This window comes from Aspergillus vadensis (assembly GCF_003184925.1).
Source record: "Aspergillus vadensis CBS 113365 unplaced genomic scaffold BO88scaffold_15, whole genome shotgun sequence".
NCBI lineage: Eukaryota > Fungi > Ascomycota > Eurotiomycetes > Eurotiales > Aspergillaceae > Aspergillus > Aspergillus vadensis.
Genome location: NW_020292053.1, coordinates 803,420 through 823,134, shown reverse-complemented (window position 1 = coordinate 823,134; position 19,715 = coordinate 803,420). Strand labels below are relative to the sequence as shown.

The 19,715-nt window shown below is 47.5% G+C and overlaps 8 protein-coding genes across 8 annotated transcripts; 5 read left to right on the top strand and 3 right to left on the bottom strand.

The window, feature by feature from the left end:
• Positions 1-152: 152 nt before the first annotated feature.
• Positions 153-1,697, top strand: BO88DRAFT_444756 (UPF0075 domain protein; the record flags this gene model as incomplete). Its single annotated transcript, XM_025710142.1, has 3 exons — positions 153-324; positions 391-465; positions 528-1,697. Exons 1-3 carry the CDS (start codon positions 253-255, stop codon positions 1,695-1,697), a joined length of 1,317 nt encoding a protein of 438 aa, XP_025561874.1. The 5' UTR covers positions 153-252.
• A 324-nt stretch (positions 1,698-2,021) lies between these two features.
• Positions 2,022-4,210, top strand: BO88DRAFT_343034 (putative C6 transcription factor; the record flags this gene model as incomplete). Its single annotated transcript, XM_025703166.1, has 6 exons — positions 2,022-2,073; positions 2,125-2,527; positions 2,606-3,023; positions 3,082-3,651; positions 3,728-3,819; positions 3,880-4,210. Coding segments are annotated over 6 exons (1,866 nt in total), but the record flags the coding sequence as incomplete, so codon positions are not given.
• Positions 4,211-4,515: 305 nt separating this feature from the next.
• On the bottom strand, positions 4,516-5,180 carry BO88DRAFT_465130 (uncharacterized protein). The gene has a single exon (XM_025711391.1). It carries the CDS (start codon positions 5,123-5,125, stop codon positions 4,673-4,675), a length of 453 nt encoding a protein of 150 aa, XP_025561872.1. The 5' UTR covers positions 5,126-5,180; the 3' UTR covers positions 4,516-4,672.
• Positions 5,181-5,914: 734 nt separating this feature from the next.
• On the bottom strand, positions 5,915-6,647 carry BO88DRAFT_343363 (uncharacterized protein; the record flags this gene model as incomplete). Its single annotated transcript, XM_025703185.1, has 2 exons — positions 5,915-6,304; positions 6,369-6,647. Coding segments are annotated over 2 exons (669 nt in total), but the record flags the coding sequence as incomplete, so codon positions are not given.
• Positions 6,648-6,899: 252 nt separating this feature from the next.
• On the bottom strand, positions 6,900-7,817 carry BO88DRAFT_342891 (uncharacterized protein; the record flags this gene model as incomplete). Its single annotated transcript, XM_025703161.1, has 1 exon — positions 6,900-7,817. One exon carries the CDS (start codon positions 7,815-7,817, stop codon positions 6,900-6,902), a length of 918 nt encoding a protein of 305 aa, XP_025561870.1.
• A 1,949-nt stretch (positions 7,818-9,766) lies between these two features.
• BO88DRAFT_454961 (uncharacterized protein) lies at positions 9,767-10,273 on the top strand (the record flags this gene model as incomplete). The annotated part of the gene is made up of 1 exon (XM_025710842.1): positions 9,767-10,273. One exon carries the CDS (start codon positions 9,767-9,769, stop codon positions 10,271-10,273), a length of 507 nt encoding a protein of 168 aa, XP_025561869.1.
• Positions 10,274-12,978: 2,705 nt separating this feature from the next.
• On the top strand, positions 12,979-14,605 carry BO88DRAFT_343047 (HAD family hydrolase; the record flags this gene model as incomplete). The annotated part of the gene is made up of 2 exons (XM_025703167.1): positions 12,979-13,047; positions 13,100-14,605. 2 exons carry the CDS (start codon positions 12,979-12,981, stop codon positions 14,603-14,605), a joined length of 1,575 nt encoding a protein of 524 aa, XP_025561868.1.
• Positions 14,606-17,647: 3,042 nt separating this feature from the next.
• BO88DRAFT_465118 (glycoside hydrolase family 28 protein) lies at positions 17,648-18,987 on the top strand (the record flags this gene model as incomplete). Its single annotated transcript, XM_025711390.1, has 4 exons — positions 17,648-17,914; positions 17,989-18,414; positions 18,473-18,602; positions 18,656-18,987. The coding sequence occupies 4 exons, from the start codon at positions 17,648-17,650 to the stop codon at positions 18,985-18,987; spliced, it is 1,155 nt and encodes a 384-aa protein (XP_025561867.1).
• Between the last annotated feature and the right edge of the window lie 728 nt (positions 18,988-19,715).

Sequence of the window (19,715 nt, the reverse complement as noted above, 5' to 3'; positions counted from 1 at the left end):
GAGTGGCGCCGTTTAGCAGTTTAAGCGTTTAGACATTTAAGCGTTTAACCATTCAAGAGTTCTGGCGATTAGGCGGTCAACAACCACAACCGTCCGTCGTCTCCCGTACCATGAGGCATTCAGGCATCAATGCGGCCGGGGGGTTGAAGTAGTACGGCAGCGACGCATGTTATTTATTCCCCGCAACATCCCCCCTCTCCTCGGTATCTCAAATGGACAGCCAGTTGCTCCGAGTTCTCTCTGCCTTTCAATATGGACCCTAGCGCTTCTGTATCCCGCTCCCTGGACCTAACCGTCCTGGGACTCAATAGTGGCACTTCGATGGTAAGCAGACGAGCTGGACAAGCGAGGATTTAGGGGGGCTGTGAGAGCTTATCTATGTAACGCTAGGATGGGATCGACTGTGCTCTCTGTCGTTTTCGACAGGAAACGCCAGATTCACCCATGAGGTTCGAGCTTCTCAAGGTATGCTATTGTCACATGTTGCGCAAATCCCGTTCAGTCTAACACACGTGTCTTTCCAATAGTATGGTGAAATTCCCCTAGAACAAACAATCAAGAAACGAGTCATGAATATCATTCTGCACAATAAAACATCTCCGTCCGAGCTATCCGAGGTGAATGTCATTCTCGGTGAGACATTTGCCGCGGCTGTCAAGGAGTTCTGTGGACAGTATGATGTTGATATCTCGTCCATCGACGTCATTGGCTCCCACGGTCAAACCATCTGGCTTCTGTCTATGCCTGAGGAGGGAGAGGTCCGCAGTGCTCTCACCATGGCTGAGGGCTCATTCATTGCCTCTCGCACGGGAATCACGACTGTGACCGACTTCCGGGTTAGCGACCAAGCAGCGGGTCGCCAGGGAGCACCACTGATTGCTTTCTTTGATGCCTTGCTGCTGCACCATCCGACAAAGTTGCGCGCTTGTCAAAACATTGGCGGAATTGCTAATGTCTGTTTCATCCCGCCTGATTCCCTGGGGGGCACGGATGCCTGCTACGATTTTGACACAGGCCCAGGGAATGTCTTTATAGATGCCGTTGTCCGACACTACACCAATGGCAAGCAGGAGTATGACAAGGACGGCGAGATGGGCGCTCGCGGTACGGTGGACCAGGATCTGGTAGATGACTTTCTTCAAAACCATCCATACTTCCAATTGGATCCACCGAAAACCACGGGCCGCGAGGTGTTTCGAGATACTCTCGCTTTTGATCTCATTCGGAAGGCGGAATCTAAAGGTCTTAGTCCAGATGATGTCGTTGCTACCGTCACTCGGATCACCGCTCAGGCCATCGTCGACCATTACCGCCGCTATGCCCCCAAGGACCTTCCAATCGACGAAATTTTCATGTGCGGCGGCGGTGCTTACAATCCAAATATTACGCAATACATACAAGCACATTACCCCAGCACGAAGATTCTGATGCTGGACCAAGCAGGTATCCCGGCTTCTGCCAAGGAAGCTATCACCTTCGCATGGCAGGGCATGGAAGCAGTAGTGGGCCGGTCTATCCCGGTGCCCACTCGGGTTGAGACGCGGCAGCCATATGTCCTGGGAAAGGTATCACCAGGCAAGAACTATCGTAGGGTGATGCAGCAGGGTATGCAATTCGGAGGGGATAGGCACCACCTGCCTGCAGTATCTGAGCTGGTAAACTATGTGAACGGCAAGGAGTTCAACAACAAATGGTGAAAGATTTAAACATATAATGAAAGAAGATCATTAGACTAAGACTTAAGCGCACACTTTGTAGACGTACATAGTGACATTCAACCTTAATAAATTTAAGGAGTGGTTAGAGTAGTAGGTTTAAAAAGGGGATGTGAATCCTCTTCTGGCTGGCTCAAACTCTAACTGTGTGGGGCGCCGGGAACCAACATGACATAATCACATTGCGGCCTTCGGCAACTTTCGGCTGAATCAGCAAGTCTTGAAGGTGGACTGTGTAGATATATATCCATATACCCGCATAGTATCAGGAGACAAGCTCCTCCCCCCGGTCTCCGACGTGTGAAAGTAGTCCAAATGCCCCATCGTCCCCGAAAAATCCAGCGTATTTCAAGGGCCTGTATGTTACACCCTCGTTGTCCCCTTAGGCCCCGGCTCTAATAGCACCCAGGTGACCTTTGCCATCGACGTAGCATCAAATGCACGAAGACCCAAGGCCCACTCGAACCCTGTCAAAACTGCGTGGATTTCGATATCCCCTGTACATATGATCGTCCGTTACGGAAAAGAGGTGGTCGAAGAGGAGCCCGCCAAGGGGAACAGGAGCCTGCATACCGACCGGGTGGCGACGTTGTCGCTACTACTATCCCCTCTCGACCAGCCCATTCGGCAGATGATCTTCAAGTTGGTGTGACTGCTCAATTATCGACAGATGCTGATAATAATTCCTGGGCAATCACGGATCCGCACTGTAGCTCCGATTCACCGTTGACTCCCTGGAAGGCACTGGCAGTCGCCTGTCATTCCGTGGTGCAGGATCTTGCCCAGGTGTATTTTGAGATCGTTTATCCGATGTACTTCTCTCATTTTATGTCTCGTGAGGGTTGATTTTAATATACTTGCTCTTGGACTAACCGCCTTCTATCGTGCAGATTTCCTCTATTTCATCCACCATCGTTCTTGAGAGTCCTCCGCGATGGAAAACATCTTAAGGACCAGGGGTTGTTCGCCTCAACAATGGCAATGTGTGCCTTAGCCTCCGCACGCGCCAGGGATGGCGGTCTATATTCGAACCAGCGATCACGACCACAGTTGTCACATCCGCCACCAGAGGTCTTTTGGACTGCAGCTAAGGAGTCTATCCCTCGGGACCTGGCCGCAGCAAGGGGCATCGAATACATGAGGGCATGTGCGATTCTCAGCATTGCCGCCATCCAGAATGGCCAGATCCGGGATATGCATCAATATTTAGGCATGTATCACACATTAAGCATTATGGAAGGGCTACATGATGAGAAGTTATGGCCAAGAGACTTGAGTGTCGTGGACGTGGAAGTTCGACGGAGGCTGGTACGCCCCCGTGCCTAGGCGATACCGTTTAGCAGTGACAAACTAATGCCGGAAGTAGTTTTGGTCAATGTATACGCTAGATGTGTTTTCGGCGACCGTATTGGGAGGCACAATTCGTTTCAGAGAAGTTCAGTCAAATGTACGCTACCCCAGAGAGGTAAATGACGATGTGCTTGATTCCGCGATAGAAGCACCGATATCGGCGGAATGTACCACACATGAACCATCGGTTTGGATGCGAGGGTGGAATTTTACCACTGACCTCTATCGAATACTGGAGCATGCTATTGACGGCCAGCGGCAAATGCAGCGCGCCGCGAATGAGAGCCCCTGGTCGTTATTTCGCCCGACCCCTGTCCCGGGCCCATTGATTATGGAGCATGTGCATTCCCTCTTCTCGGCGTTACCGTCGCAGCTTCAATCAACTAAGCCCGCTACCGGTGATCCTGAGCATGATATTGTTGGATTCCAGTCTGCTAACATCCAAGCAACGCTCCAGCTTCTTAGCATGGTCCTTTCTTCAAGTGAGGATCAAGGTGTGGAGGAGAAATGCGAGGTTGCGGGGAACGTGCTCAGCGTCTTTAGCACAGTGCCAATTGAATATCTCAAAGCAATCAGTTCTCCCCTGGTACGTTAGTCCCATGGCATACTCACATACCTCTCCCTTCCCGTCACAGTAGATAGACGAGCACTAATTATTGAAGCTCTACCATTTGGGAGGGATTGGATTCATTCTTGGATCTGTCATGGAAGGAAGCCTCTCCGAGATGTCTTACCAAAGAGTTCGCAAACTTCTGTAAGCACCTAACAGAATAGTGTGCCAGGTTCATGTACAACTGTTCTGATTCACAAGAAGATTAGACATGGCAACACTTTTGTCTCAATTGGAGTCCGGACTCACCCGCTCCACTGGCGCCAGTGAACGACTCAGATCACAGGTTAAGCGGATAGACGACTACATGGATACGACTCGGCATGCCAATATGCGCTCTGAGCAGCCAGAAATTGATCAATCACAACACTTCGAAGGCTACATACGACCTACCTCAGGCCAGCCAGCTGACTTTGATGACCCACTAGCTTATTTCGAATTGCCTTCAGACTTACTGGATGACTGGCCCTGGTCATCCGGTGCAGGCTTATTAGAAGGAATATTTCCGATGGCGTTAAGGAAGACAGACGACTAAATGATTCTTTGTTGACTCATTCTTCTTATCTATTCTTAACACTATAATTTGGCGAATGGCGTGATGACAAGCTCGATCATTCTAGACTTCCAGAGTGAGTGTCCTGTCAAACATAGTATCTAGATTTGGATGTAACTATTCGAAGGGTATGAACTGGGAAACATGTTGGATATGCTAAATCATCCCTGACGGTCGACAGGGTCTCCTTTAAATGGGTATGGAGTCTGATTCAGCAGCAGCTGAGGTTTCACGCTCATGGTCCGCTCGTTGAAGAATAAAACGTAGGATAAGTTTGCCCTCACACCCAATTTCAGGTGCTGTTAGTTGCACAACTCTACGCCATAAATTCAAATCCACCTTATAGTCTTGATAGTCAAGATCAAGCGCTTCCACCTCCACTCGATCCTGGCCATTTGGGGGTGGGGGGGAGCACTTCAATTCCGGTGGTCCCCATATTTAGCATCAAGACTGAGGACTCGCCGCACTGAACCGGCGTGAGGAGTACATCTCTGCCCACACTTGAGTCACTGTCGCATGCATGTGGAGCCGTGACATTATATAAGACGCTCGTTGTGCATCATTTTCATTCAACAGCGTGTCCAACTGCTCCAAACAAAGTCGAACATGTCTGCTTTCGTACTGTGCTATCTTTTTGAGAGATTTGATCTCGCAATTCCTGTTTAATGTGTCGCCCGTGATCCCGTTAGCTGGAGGGCGTGAAGATGATAAGTTCAAGAGATCGATTGAATTCAATACGCCCTCAGCTTTATCTCTCTCAATGCTGCCATAATCATTCCAGAGCCGGACCTCAGCAGCAGCATGCCTGCAGAAATCCTCAACGATGTATTGTTCTTCCGGGGTACGAAACACATCATCGCCTTGGTGCACTTCACCCGTTCCCATATGGAAAATCATGTATTTGAGGATGACAGGGTAGAGGGCATTGTCTGAGGCAGGCCCGCGTAGCCATGAAAAGAAGGTTGTCTTTCCGGTTTGGTCATGGACGAGGTCCTCTACCCCATGCGCTAGGCCCTTGGAACTTCTGATATGACCAATCTGGGCGAGTAAGGCAAATTTCAGCTCACTGCGCAGGTTCAAACTATTGTAAGTGCTCACGGGACCAGTGGTATCAGTGAGCACAAAGTTCATAAAGGACAAAAGCATTGCCTTTGCTTCCTCGACTCTTGCGTGCGGTTCTCTTTCGCACTCACTGCGTTCGTGGGTTGCATCGGGTCCAGTGGACAAACACCTCCCGCTATGCAATTTCTTCTGTATGAAATCCTCTAATTCGTCTAGCTCTAACGATGAGAAGTTAATCACCTGGTGGTCCACGAACGTGTCAAGCTGGTATGTCGCTACTGTGATCCGAAGTACCATCAAGAGATAGCTTGTACTCAGGAAGTATGGACCTTTGTTGTTGCTCGCCACGAAACAAGACGCATAGTAGAGGAGGTATTCCTCGCTGAGTTTGGCCCGTTGTAGAAAAAAGTCAATTTTGCGTAGCTCATCGATCATCATGTAGCCCTCGCATACGGAAGCCTTGACTACCCAACTCGGGATGTGAGAAAAGGACGGGAGGCTTCGTAGAAAGTTTCCTTGCTTCTGGATGACAGATCTTGGGGTGTTGAAGAGACCGCCCAAAGTTTCACTGGCTTGGATGTTGTGCGTCGGCGCTAGCATCGCGGAGATGATATAAGACCTTGAAACTGTTTCAATGCTGTAAAGGGTTTTGTCAATCCAGAGCCGTTCTCTGACCGAAATGTAACCACGACTGTATGTGTATCGTAGGTACGACTCTGCTTGTTCAATAGCAGTGAGGGAGGCATCTCGCAGCTCAGCTGTGAACGGTAGTGTCAGGAGACTCTTTATGGCCAATGTTGCATACGACGTCTCTTCAAGGCTGGATCGCGGTCCCCAGGATCCATCAGCATTTTGGGTTTGGAGGAGCTTAGTCAACGCTTGGTGAACAACCAGCGGCACTCGGGGATCTAGGCCAGTGCTATTGGATGTAGCAAAATCGCCACTGTCCCATTTATGTATATAGTCCACCATCCCTTCACATATCAACATAACGGGATAGTAGGGCGATATATTCTATATTAAGTGTTAAAGTCTGTTCTCTCGAGCCCAACATATTGTTTTTGAACCAATTTTTTACCCATTTATCTTGAAGAAAGCCATCCGACTCCCACCACGCACGACACAAGAACCGAACACACTTTTCTATCTGGAAAATGTATGTGCTATTATTTTCCATGTGAAGGAGGGCCAGTAGGATATGAGCGTTAGTGCTGATGCTTGGGTTTCGCTCGATTCCAAAGGTCAGAAAATGATCGTGTGATTCGAATTTGCCGATTAGGGAATCTGGACATGCTTGTAATCCCAACAGTCTCAAGAGCAATAATGCTTTCGCGGTGTCATCGGCGTCCACGCACATTCCCGGTGCTAGAAGAGTTAGCAGTTAGCAGTCAGCGTCATTCTATTGTCTGTTAGTTAATCCAGGAACATAGACATTACTCACCAAATCCGACTACACCATCCTGTGCTTCTAAGATATTATTCACTGTAAGGCCAATATTGTTCACCAATGGCACTGTTTCCTTTCCAAGAGGGACCTTGTTTTTCAAAAGAGTGACGGCTATCTGCTCGCGCGAAAATTGACATCAGTAATCAACAAACCTGTAGTTCGTCATGAAGGGATAGTCGAAGAAGCAAGGAATGTGGAAGATGACTGAGAACATAGAAATGAGAAAGGAAAATTTCCACGAACCCATGAGGCTTCAAAGGCAGTCGTCGGATATGTTGAAGGCACGCCGCCATTCTGACCCGCATACGGAGAATTAAGCGCGCGGCGGATATATGCCTCGGCATCTGCATCCCAAGTCTCGCTGTAAATGAGATATGCCGCTGTTGCAGACGGAGAGCCCATCATGCTGCCACATGATTTGAGCCTAGAGACCCGGCTAAAGTCTGCGTACCCAATAAGCCCCTCCAGGGAGTGTGCAACGGAAGTAAATCCCCTTTCATAGAAGGTTTCGATTGAAAATCGGGAAATCCTTTTGTCCCTAGCTGGCAAAATCCAAGCGAGCACGCATTCATTGTCGAGATGGATGTCTTCCTCCTCAATAAGCTCCAACATCTTTGGTAGCCAGAGTTCAGCGCCGATCGGCAGCTCGTATGCGACTGCAGCTGGCAATTTGGGAAGAGCTTGACGGAGAAAGTGTGTAGCTCTAGATACTCTATTGTCCAAGGCTTCACGGGTCATGTTATCCTTCTCCTGGTTTAGATGTTTTTTGAGCGCGAGGAGGCCAGCAAGTGTACAGGCAATACGGTCAAAAAGAACCGCATCTGTATCCCATCCGCCATCCTCACACTGGGCCTTTAATAGAAACTCAAAACATTCAATGAAAGCCCAAGCCGTCTTACTACCTGTCAACGGTTTCTCCACCATTGACACCCAAGCGGTATCGTAGATGCTACCTGACACTGCACCGAATCCATAGTCAGGATGCTGGGCTTGTCCAAGATATTCTAGAAGAGCAGTAGCCTCTTGGTGGTAGGTCACTTGGACCTGCTGCTCCGACAGTTGAGGTATATTTGGTCGCATGGAAAGCATGATGGGCACTCAAAAGATCACTCTGCCAATAGGTTTTCCTGACCTTTGATAGTAATAGCCGAATGTTAATACTTGTCGAATGGTCGCGCCTGTAGGAACTGACAAAGATGCGACAACCGTCGTTAAACATGGCTTAAATGTTATGTCAATCCGTCCATATCCCCAAACCAAGTAGTGCATGTTCATGCTGCCTCACTTGATCGGATACATGTGAGATGCAGGGAACCAAATAAAGAATACATTAATTCTAACGCACGGGTAAGAAGCGCAGGACGCACAATGCCGACTCACTCTCTTACCCGTTTGAGTGGGTTGCAGTTCGGTAATCCGATTTCGTGGAATGTCCGATGAACCTTTCGGGTAACCAACATACTTATCAACCCGTTCTGCTCATTTGCAGCAATAAGGGACTTCTTTCGTTCAAATGGAACCATTAGTCTACCAGGTGGTGAGGTAGTTGGTGTCACCGTGCACATCCTTTGCCCAGAACGCCAGGGCATCCGCCAAGTGATCGGTAGGTAACATAGTCCTGCAAGTCACTATACTAGTAGCTTCAATAGAAACAATCTGGGTAACCCGATGATGTATATGAGTGGATTGTGATTATTCGTATTCCCAAATCATGCTCTGCAATAGTAGATACCTCTTATTAACTGTTGGTCAATCTCGTACTACTGTTGTTGAAACCAGACCTCTCTTGCCTTTCCTTGCCTTCTTTCCTTTTGGTAGTCTCCCCTGCTTTGCTTCCCATTCCTTTGATTGTCATACCAGTTGTTTCAGTCCATGACTACCATCGTATAGCCCGTATCTTAGTGGGAGAGAATCAGTATATACTATATATTGAGTTAAGATGCCACTGCGATTGACTCACCATCCTCATGAAGTATGAAACAGATGATATCTTAGACGCCCGAGGGGGTGCGTGATAAGGCTAGTATAATAATCACCTAGCCTCGCGAACAAGCTATTGAAATTTATCTGAAATCATTAATAATTATATGATAGTAGTATGTAGTTACTCAGGTTTAATGAATATGAAATTTATAATTATTATTATTTTTCGATTTATTTATTTTTTTCTTATACAATGATTAGTATATACATCTTGAAACTTATTTTATCTCTATACCCAAATATCACGAGAGATATGGATATAAAGACAAATGACTTGTAGTAACTTTTTTTGTAATCATTAATAATTATTATAAACTATAATATATCATTTATAATTGGCTGCAGATGTGATAGGATCTATCTGTCAGGGTAGAAAGCCTGTTAACCAGGTAAGGAACTGGTCACCAAACACTATAGGTTGATTTAATGAAGATAAAGGTAGCTTATATCTACAGAATAGACTGATCCTTGAGGGATCAGTAGCTCAGTGTCTAAGATTCAATGTCTTATAAATACCGGAAGGGTATAGAACCGCTATCGATGACCACACGACTCCCATAGCCACCATAAAACGTCATCCCGACGGTCTTGACCGCGATAGTTTAGCTATTCCATTACAGCAGCCTCCCAGTAACTTACACCAGCAGCCTACTATGATATTATTCTCTGGAGACTGGGTTTCTAATTTTTATATAGTGAGCTAATCCTTAATTCCTCTTACAGAGACAGAGGGACTTATCCTTTTTTTCTTGCATTTATAGACATTACCCATCCCTAGGGCGTACACAGCCAAAGGCCATATTTCAATGTTAAGCGGAATATCGCAGTTATAGAAAGTAGAGGGAAGTGCGGCCTGGAATGTTAGTATCAATTAGGCTGTAGGGGGATGGAAAACTCAGACAAGAACTGTTATGTAACCCGAGCCACTGCTCTTCTTCGATTGCTTATAGATATTTTACGCTCTCACACCGCCCTAGTAGTCTAGGAAATATCTAAAGAAGCTGCACATAATGTGGAGACTTGTTTTAGCTATGCGAACTACACGGATGCCTGGTGTTTATTTTGGATCCTCGGCCCCTGCGCCGTTTTCAACAATTTCTAGGCAATGTTATAACGGCAATCCCCACGGTGGCGGCCATGGCGGCGTCGGCGGATTGATGTTCGACCCCATCGACAGCTGCAACGATCCCCTGTTCTCTATGCATCACACCTATCTGGACAAGGTGTGGTGGGAGTGGCAATTGGCCGACTACCCGCATCGCCTGTACGACATGGGCGGCAATAACACGGCGCCTCAGTCCATCCTTGATGAAGCTGGTCCATTGCAGCCCGGAGCTGATATCCCAGATTATGACGGGGATGCGGGAAGCACGACGATGCTGAACCATACGCTCTGGATGAACTGGGTTGTAGCTAATACTACAGTTGGAGAGGTCATGCAGCTGAACAGGTCGGTGGTAAGTGCGGAGTATGTGATCGATACTGAAGCTACGAGGTATAATACCAGTGTTCGGACACATGGACATTATACTTCAGAGTACTGGGGGATTTAGAGGATAAGGGTCAAGGCGAATTGACAAGCTATGGTTAGTGAGCTAGTCTTCTGAGACACATAGACTCGAGAAATGAGTACATGCACCCACTTTTAAACCAATACACCATGTGATTAGCGTTTGGAGGCTCATATTTATAAGCCACATTGCGCACTATATATATTGCTAACAAACAACTACAAAGCACAATTTGTCACTGCAATAGCTACCTGTCTCTGGAGGTGTGTCTGCATTTGCTTACACAGTGAGTGATAGTTAATCCCATTGCCAGCAATGTAATCAAGCGGGTGGCAGCCACACTGTACAAGAATTATGTTGTATGAAGCAAACCTGGAGGGGTTCAATAATTCTTTTTTCTCTGACATAACCCCCCATGTGAAATAAATGGGGCATTGAACGATCTCATATGTACTGCTGCCTGAGGCATTCATGACTAAACCAGGCACCATGTCTTTGACAGTAGGTGATACATAGCTAGCTCCATATTGCTTACTATTTGACTTGGCTCTTACCTCTATGAGTATCGAGCTGATCTAGTAATCCTCAAGCTGTTCATATTCCTTTACAAAGCTTTTTGTTCACAGCGAGCGGGTGATGGGGGATACTGCCTCTCTGCTCCGCCTTGGATATAAGTTTCACCTAATAGAGGGCCTTGCTCAACGATATCATCAATATTATCTCTCATATAAGCTGACTGTGTAACCCTTCCAGCGGAATATGTACTTTTTTCTATTACGTTATAGACCGTTGATTATAGTGTTTGGCTATCCTCTTTCAGTTCGATGTTCAAACATTTCATAATCCTAATACTCTCTTGAGTCGTACTGGAAATTACTTAACGTAACTGCCGGCCGCATCGGCCACCTCTACCACACCGCCCTAGAATCATTGTACTACTCATTTTTGATTCACTGCGTTTGATAGAAGGAGCGTTTACATGTAGAATCGTGTTGTGCGGTGTAGTGGGTGGCCGGCACGGGCGGGTGGCCGATGCGGCCGGGAGTTACGTTAATGGTAAACGCCGAAAGGCAAAGTCGAGGGATGACTGCACTGATAAAGGCCATCTTGTACGTCCGTAAGAGTGTGATCGGTAATTGACTTCCTTTGGATTGATCGGTTACTAAACAGGATCATTAGCTTTGATGGTCGTAACGAGTGCAGAGGCGATGAGGGACCCAGTTGGTAAACATACATCTTTCCCAAGATATCTGTAACTGCTTCTTTAGCCGCAAGCTCGTTAACTCCAGAGCAACGGGGGATATCTGGTAAGCCCAACGGACGGGTAAACCCTTGCTGCAATACCGGAAGAACCCATGTTAACACTCCCAAACTCGAAATACCACTTGTCTCGAGGCTTGTCTGTCGATGTCTTGATGCTACGAGTGAGTCGACCTTTTTCAAGGATTCTGAGATAAGCAAAATAAAGTGAATGGCTAGCACAGTACTGCATAGGGCTGTTACGCTCGACGGATTAGATGCCAATCAGAACGAACGGATAAAAACACCATCGAATATCACCACCAGAAAAAGATAGATGTTAATTAGAAGTGGTGGCCGCAGTGTCCGATTATACTCCAAGTGTGATAGACACAATGCTACACAAGTTCCAGAGGTTCGCAATAATAGGGCAGCTAAGCTCGCCGAGGTCTTGAAACGCCTATCCGTAAACGGAACACGAGCAGAGCAACCTCGATTGCAAATAGAGTGAGATACAATGTCAGCAGCTTGTTATCAAGGGAGGCTATATCGCTAGGTCGCAATTGCGCGACTGACCGAAAAGTAGGCAATTCTATACGCTGTGGGACGTATGATCGGTTTTCGATACAACTGCAACGCCCAGATGATGCTTAAGATGAGAAAGATGAAAGAAGGAATACAAGCAAGAAAGACATCCTCGAAAAGCAAGGTAAAATCGAATGATCGGCATTGGCTTGCTACCGCGAGGCCAAAGAAGGGATCGCTAACCTGGCAAAGGCTTGGGATTCCCATATCGACAACAGCTAGAGGCGGATTATTAGGTGTGCAGGATGGGGTTACAGTAAATAGGGACAGGTCCCAGGTCTCAGCCAGGTTCCGACTTCGGCGCTCAACACTTGGCGGTCGAGTGAGGTTATATGCTCAACTCATCAGGCTATCTCAGCCTTGCCTCAAGTACGAGATTACGCAGACCTTCGACCCTGGAAAGGTAACTGCTCGTGTGCCCCATTGCCTCACTCTTCAGATCTGTGAACTGACAATTGCGCAATTATCCTTGAGGGTTTGCAACAGACTACGCCTGTGTGCGCGGGAGGGCCCGCGGGCGGAGCGGCACGGTCCCAGCCAATCCCAATATGGGATACTTGAGTGGCAGGGCGTATATGGAGAGGGGGGGGTTCGGCGATACCAATCTAGAACCTGAAAGAGGGTGAAACCTAACATAAGCATCTACTGCAGCAGGTCTCAAACTCATGCTAGCAGCAAAGGAGAAGCAAAGACTGGAAATAACGCCATTAGAATAAGCGATCTCGTCATATTCCTGAGGATTGCCGATCAGTCGAGGCAGACGGCTGGACCCCTGCTTTCCACTGAGCGATGAACCGGAGCTTGAACGGGCAAATATGGAATTGTCGAACCACTTAAAGACGATGAGTGCCAATTGAATTGTTGCTACCCAGCGCCCACGCATCTTCTCATCATCGATTGTGACAAAGTAAAAGGATAAAATAATGCCTCATTCAGAAGCCTCTCGGGAGCGAATGGAAACCAGTGCCGACATGACGAACGGCGCTCAAGGAGTACGTATACCATGTACGTTTGTTTCAGAGACCATACTAATTGCCAGTTCAGAAGGAAACCCAGATCCGGGTTCTAGTTGCCTGCCCACGTTCGGGTTCCACACTCTTCATGCGAATCTTTCGCGAACTCCCTCGCTGTGCAGTTACGAGTCGCTTGATTTTGCAAGGAAACCATCACAAATTCAGCGACCAGACTTCAGCTCGAATCAAGCCAGACTATACTATTTTCTCTCATCCTGAAGCTCACCCGGTCTATCAAAAAGCGGTGTCGGAAGGCTTTACCACACTAGTAACCAAAGAGGAATTGGGTCACGAATTTTTCAAGGGTGAATGTGACTTCAACGTACTTCCAAATCGAGACGCCTACGAGAAAACGCGGCCCGCGTTTGTCGTCCGGGATCCTGTCCGAGTATTTGATAGTTGGAAATATATGGGCTGGTGTGATCTATACAGCTTCTTCATTTGTTATCGGTCACTCTTCAAAATGCTCACGGCCAGCCCAACACCTCAGGTTGTCCTGTATGAACAATTGGTGGCCAATCCTAGGGACACAGTAACCACACTGGCAAAATACTGGGGCGTTGAATACGATGATATCTGTTTAGAGTTTAGCAAACCTTTCGGAGATTACCTATTCAACGGTTACCGAGAGCAATCAATCTATCAGGGTGCCGTTCCTGACGGCCTCTTCAATCGCGTCAAGTCTCACACCCACGTTGAGGACTTCCACGGTCACGGGCTGCTATCCGCACTTGAACTTGAACATATCGAAGCCGAAGTAGGTGGCCTATACCTCGAGGCCTATGGCCCACAGCTAGATTCCATATCAAGTCTTCTCTCTGGAAAGACGTGGTTTGGCTTCGATCTAGACGATACGCTGCACGAGTTTCGCAAAGCGTCTGCCCATGCCTCCCATTCTGTCTTCGCAGCATTTCGAGCCAACCATCCCGAGGTCAACAACACGATCGACGATCTCCAGGCCACGTATCGTGAGATCCTTCGTTCAAACACTGCAAATGCGTTCACAGATGGGAAATCATCCGAAGATTATCGCAGCGACAGATTTAGACGTCTGCTAGCAGCCCACGGGCATAAGCCTTCTCCGGTAGAAGTGGAAGAACTGTTGGCGGTATACAAGAGCAGTCTCCGCGCCGCCCTGACACTGAAGGCCGGGGCACTTCGTCTCCTACAGAAGCTCAAGTCTCATGGTAAGAAGGTTATCATCGTCACCGAGGGGCCACAAGATGCACAAAAATGGACGGTGTCGGAGCTTGGGTTACAGCCATTCATCGATACACTCGTAACTACCAATGAGGTCGGAGTGTCCAAGGTGGATGGTTTGTTTTCCGCTGTCCTAGAAAAGCACAGCATCGACCCATCTAATATGGTATACGTTGGGGATAGCCAACAGCGCGACATTGAACCAGCACGGGCTGCCGGGTTAGACACTGTGTTGTACGATGAGAAGAGCAACTGCCGGCTTCAGGACCCTCACGACCTGCGGCTAAACTCGCTCACAAAATTGGAGTATCTGACGGGCCGTTCTTGGGCTGCCTGAGTTACGATCTTTGAGCAGTCGGCATTAACAAAATGAACCTTTGAGGTTAATAGACTACTTTAGTCGACAACATGTTTGTAAGTGGTGGGAGGGCCTACTGTAAGTTGTGTGCGTCTTGGATCTCACGCATTTGTTCGCATCACACTAGGGCAGCAGCTGTGGGTTTTGGAGGAGGAGAAGCATCAAGGAAAGGCAAAAATAGGGATTTGAGCGCGGTTAGGAAATATCCACCAACTAGGTAGTTAGAGTCTCCAATAGCATAATGGCTGAGTCTATACTCTAACGGGCTATTTGCGGGGTAAATGGCAGGTGATTCTGTGGGTAAAGTAAAAGTGATGGTAGGGGTTTTGATCAGAAAGGCGCACTCTTATCAGCGTCCCACGTATCATATATTCTTTAATTCCAACCAACAATGTATCACGATTTTCAAGAATGTCAATATAGGGACTAGAGAGGCGCTACCACCAGCTTTTCACACCAGCCTTTGCTCGTGCCAACACCCTCCGCCTACCTTAGAAGGTAAGATCTCTTCCCTATACGGCAAGTCTTTTACTACGGATTTCTACGGTCTGGGGGGTTAAATTGCTGCTTTGGGTGCATTAGGTTTTGAATGGCAGGTAGTATGATTATACCGCTTTATAAAGCATGCATTGCCTCATGAAGAGCGCATTAGACCCTTTCAGATAGGCGGAAGGGTGTGGCGGTAGCGTCTCCCTCGAAATATTTGCATCTAAGTACTATTCTAAGAATTCTAAGAGAAGGCATAGAGATCTTTATCGATCTGACCTAATCTGGTAATTAGCCATTTTAATGTTTTATCAAGCTTTACATATTAATGTTCCGTTTGTCCGTGGTGTAAGGGTAGTATTATAATTCATATTCATTTACTCTCCAATTGATGCATTATATAAATAGTGGGATTCTTTATAATCCTAGTCCTAAGTTGATGTTGCAACTAAGACCGAGTCAGCCGACCACGACATAGGAGAAGCAAGAATCGAGATGATTGAGAGCTATTAGTGGGCTGAAAGAGAATTTGAAATTTCCAAGGCACTCAGATTCTGCTTTAGGGCTTTCACATATATTCCGCCACAGAAAAGGACGCACTGTTCGGGAAGCTGAAGGAACTTGGTTTTGAATCCGGACAAAACGACGCGAGAGATGCAAAGGCACTCAATGATTCAGAAAGCCATCTTGCAACGGACGAGCTACAGGTACTGGAAACACTACGAAGTAGGCGTATGATTCGTGAAGACCCTTTCCAGATGGTCTTCACTCTCCACACTATTGACGGAATGGCAGCTAAACTAGTACGGGGTAAACTGAGGCTTGTTAGATAATCAGGCCGAAATCGATAGGGCTCATTTCTATTCGTCGCAATTTCTGGACATTAAGGCCCCCGGGCTTATGAATAAAAGCATTTTTCTACCCACGTCAAGGGTTCAACATGGTTGGATAATTGCTCAGGTAGGTGGAATAGGAAGCAGCTCGCTGGTCACATCGTTAGTGTGAAAGAGATGCTTTCAGCTTCAGACCGCCACACCCCATACCTCACTACTTCTTCATGCATCCGTATTCTGTGTAATTAAACCAGCAGACTCATGCATCTAAGATATACATTGCTGGGGCCCTTTAAGAGGAAATGAACTGTCCTGTATTTGCGATCTTTATATAACGCGTGTAACATGAGTTATAAAGTAGTAGCATATCCTAGGATTTGTCCAAAACTTTACCTTCTAATTAGCTTGTAAGCGGACATCTTCATTATTCTGTGGTTCAGTTCAGTCATTATAGGACGATCAATCCTGCTCTGGCTTACTATGAATTCCAGGTCTCCAAGATATTCAGTGCCTAGAGTGGTATGATTTGACAGTAACCTGGCGGGAAAGTGGGAGTTTAGAAACTCATTATTGAACCGCCAGATAGATACTTTGGCTGTGATACCCGACATAGATTGAACATCAATAGGAGCAAAGAAACCATAGAATTTATAAAAAAAATGCGCAGTAAACGACACGGTTAGGAAGTTTTGGTATTAAGAATGGGAGATGTGCCGCAGCGTTGCCCTTATTGGACTTCATTCTGATCACTACTCCTTCCCGGTCTTTCGAGAAGGGTTTTGACGGATAAACCTGCTTGATTAAACCAGATTATTGGCTAGTCATTAAGAGGTTTGGCACCCCGCCATCGAGACAAGCGAAGTTCTGCAGAAGTTATTTTTGCAGCATCAGCTACACTAGACCTGGACGGGTAATGTAGGCCGACAAGGTCTGTGTCCACTAAACATAGGCATTAGTACCGGACGACTTGATTAGTGGCCTCCCTTATGGCCCCGTTACGAGCCCCCTAACAGACGTCCGCTAGCATCCGAATTTGCCATGGCTGAAACGTTGCCCCTGGTATAGTCCATTCATTTCATTTCCTATTGGGGTGATCAGATTGGGATCCTTCACACAAATGGCTTTCTTTGGTGGATAATATAATGTATTAATCCTGGGTAGTGCTATGGGAATCCACCGATCGCAACTCCCACCATTACCATTGTTGATAGAGAGAGACTGATGAAGTAGTAGCGACAAACATGGCCCCACAATTCTTGAACAAGCATTTGGGTTCCCGCTGGGTATTAGAAATACGTTGCACTGGCTGTTCCTGCGCACGGTGCAACGTTCATCTCCACCAATGATTACCCTCGAAAGGCCCATGGTTACAGCCACCCAGATGACTCGTATACACCTGACAAGTACTCTCAATGGTGGGAATCTCTTCATGTATGGTCGGCTTTATCTGTGGTCGCTTTCCGGCGCCAGGATCAGTCCGGTCTTTCCACTACGGACATAGACCCGCCACCAAAACGTCCATAGTGACCTCGCTCCGTCAAGGCCCTTTATGTTTACCCCTGACACCCAGTAAAGATAGCCCCCGTAAGAATATAAAGGGCCGAATATCATCATGTCTCTAGAAGTACCTCTGGGAATTTCTTCTCATCCCATTTCTTGATTAGAAATCTTTGATTCTATTCGATATTCGCCCGCTATAACAATGGTCTGTCAACTCATCGTAGTAGGTAGTCTGCTGGCAGCTATTGCTGTGCATGCCGCGCCAGCCGAACCTGCTCATCCCATGGTTACGGAAGCGCCTGACGCCAATCTGATTGAAAAGCGAGCGACGACTTGCACCTTCTCGGGCTCCGAAGGTGCATCCAAGGCCAGCAAGTCGAAAACTTCTTGCTCCACCATTTACCTGTCCGACGTGGCTGTCCCATCCGGCACCACCCTTGACCTCACTGACCTAAATGATGGGACTCACGTACGTTCTCGTCTTATCTATGCCACAGTCCTGTACCCACGCCCATCAAGGGGTTCGGCTGACCGATGTACTAGGTAATCTTCCAAGGAGAAACCACTTTCGGCTATGAGGAATGGACAGGGCCTCTCGTGAGTGTTTCTGGAACGGATATAACCGTCGAAGGGGAGAGCGGCGCGGTGCTCAATGGTGATGGCAGCCGCTGGTGGGATGGAGAGGGTGGTAATGGCGGTAAAACAAAGCCCAAGTTCTTCTATGCCCATGACTTGACCTCTTCCACCATCAAGAGCATCTACGTTGAGAACTCTCCTGTGCAAGTGTTCAGTATCGATGGCTCCACTGATCTTACCATGACCGATATCACGGTGGATAACACTGACGGTGATACCGATGACCTCGCTGCCAATACGGATGGCTTTGACATCGGAGAAAGTACCTATATCACGATCACTGGTGCTGAGATTTACAACCAAGACGACTGCGTGGCTATCAACTCTGGAGAGGTATGCTCATCCTGGTACTGTGGCAGAGAGGGGAGACGCGTTGCTAACCATCCCGTAGAATATTTATTTCAGTGCCAGTGTGTGTTCCGGGGGTCATGGCCTGTCTATTGGCTCAGTTGGTGGTCGGGATGATAACACTGTCAAAAATGTGACCTTTTATGATGTCAACGTTCTTAAGTCCCAGCAAGGTAAGGCAATCCACTTGAACAACCCTTCTGGCAATCTCTAACATAGGCTTTAGCGATCCGTATCAAGACCATCTACGGCGACACTGGCTCCGTCAGCGAAGTTACTTACCATGAGATCGCCTTTTCAGACGCTACTGATTACGGCATTGTCATTGAGCAGAACTACGATGACACCTCCAAGACTCCTACTACAGGAGTGCCGATCACAGATTTTGTGCTTGAGAACATCATCGGAACGTGCGAAGACGATGATTGCACAGAAGTCTACATTGCCTGTGGTGATGGCAGCTGTTCGGACTGGACTTGGACCGGCGTGAGTGTGACCGGCGGCAAAGTCAGTGATGACTGCCTCAATGTTCCCTCGGGAATTAGCTGCGATTTGTAGGCCGGTGTGGTGGGGAAGATGTTCCTGGATACTTTGAACACATAATTAGCTAGCCCTTTGTACTGCGTTGCCTATTTTTCTACACTCTTCATATTGTGTGTGATATAACTCCTTTGCCCGGGACAAGAGCAGTCCATGCTATGGTTTGAATTTTGCCGGTCGGATTGGGCCTGGTTTATTGCATGCAAATAAGTGGACGGGGAATGTTGAGGATCTGCATGATTACTCCAGGAGCAAAGAGAACTGTTATCAGAGGCTCCGGGCCACATTATGCTAGCAGCGTTCATAGATGAGGATAGACTTAGGAAGTCAAGAGGTACCAATTGTGGCGGCTTCATCATACACGGTAGAGTCGAAATGGAGTGTGGCTGTTATGGCTTGGGCTAACGTAGCACATGGCCAAACTGCTCCTGATTAGCAGCCCGCTTAATCTTCTCTTGGCTTTCCTCTGATAGGTCACGATTGGTGTGACTGTGTGTGTGTAGTAACTGCGGGCAAAGAATTGACAATCGGGGAAACGTACCCAGCCAGTAAGGAGGCCGGATCTTGTTTCCCCGTCGGCGATTCCCGAGTGGCAATCACGTGCCATGTCCGTGCACAGACCGTGACGCCATAGACCCATTGTTCATCTCCCGGGACGCCGTGGAACCAGCCCTCTGGTGAACATGGAAGGCATTGTGCAGTCGGATTCTACAGCGATCGGGTAATCTTCATCAAGATCGCTCATG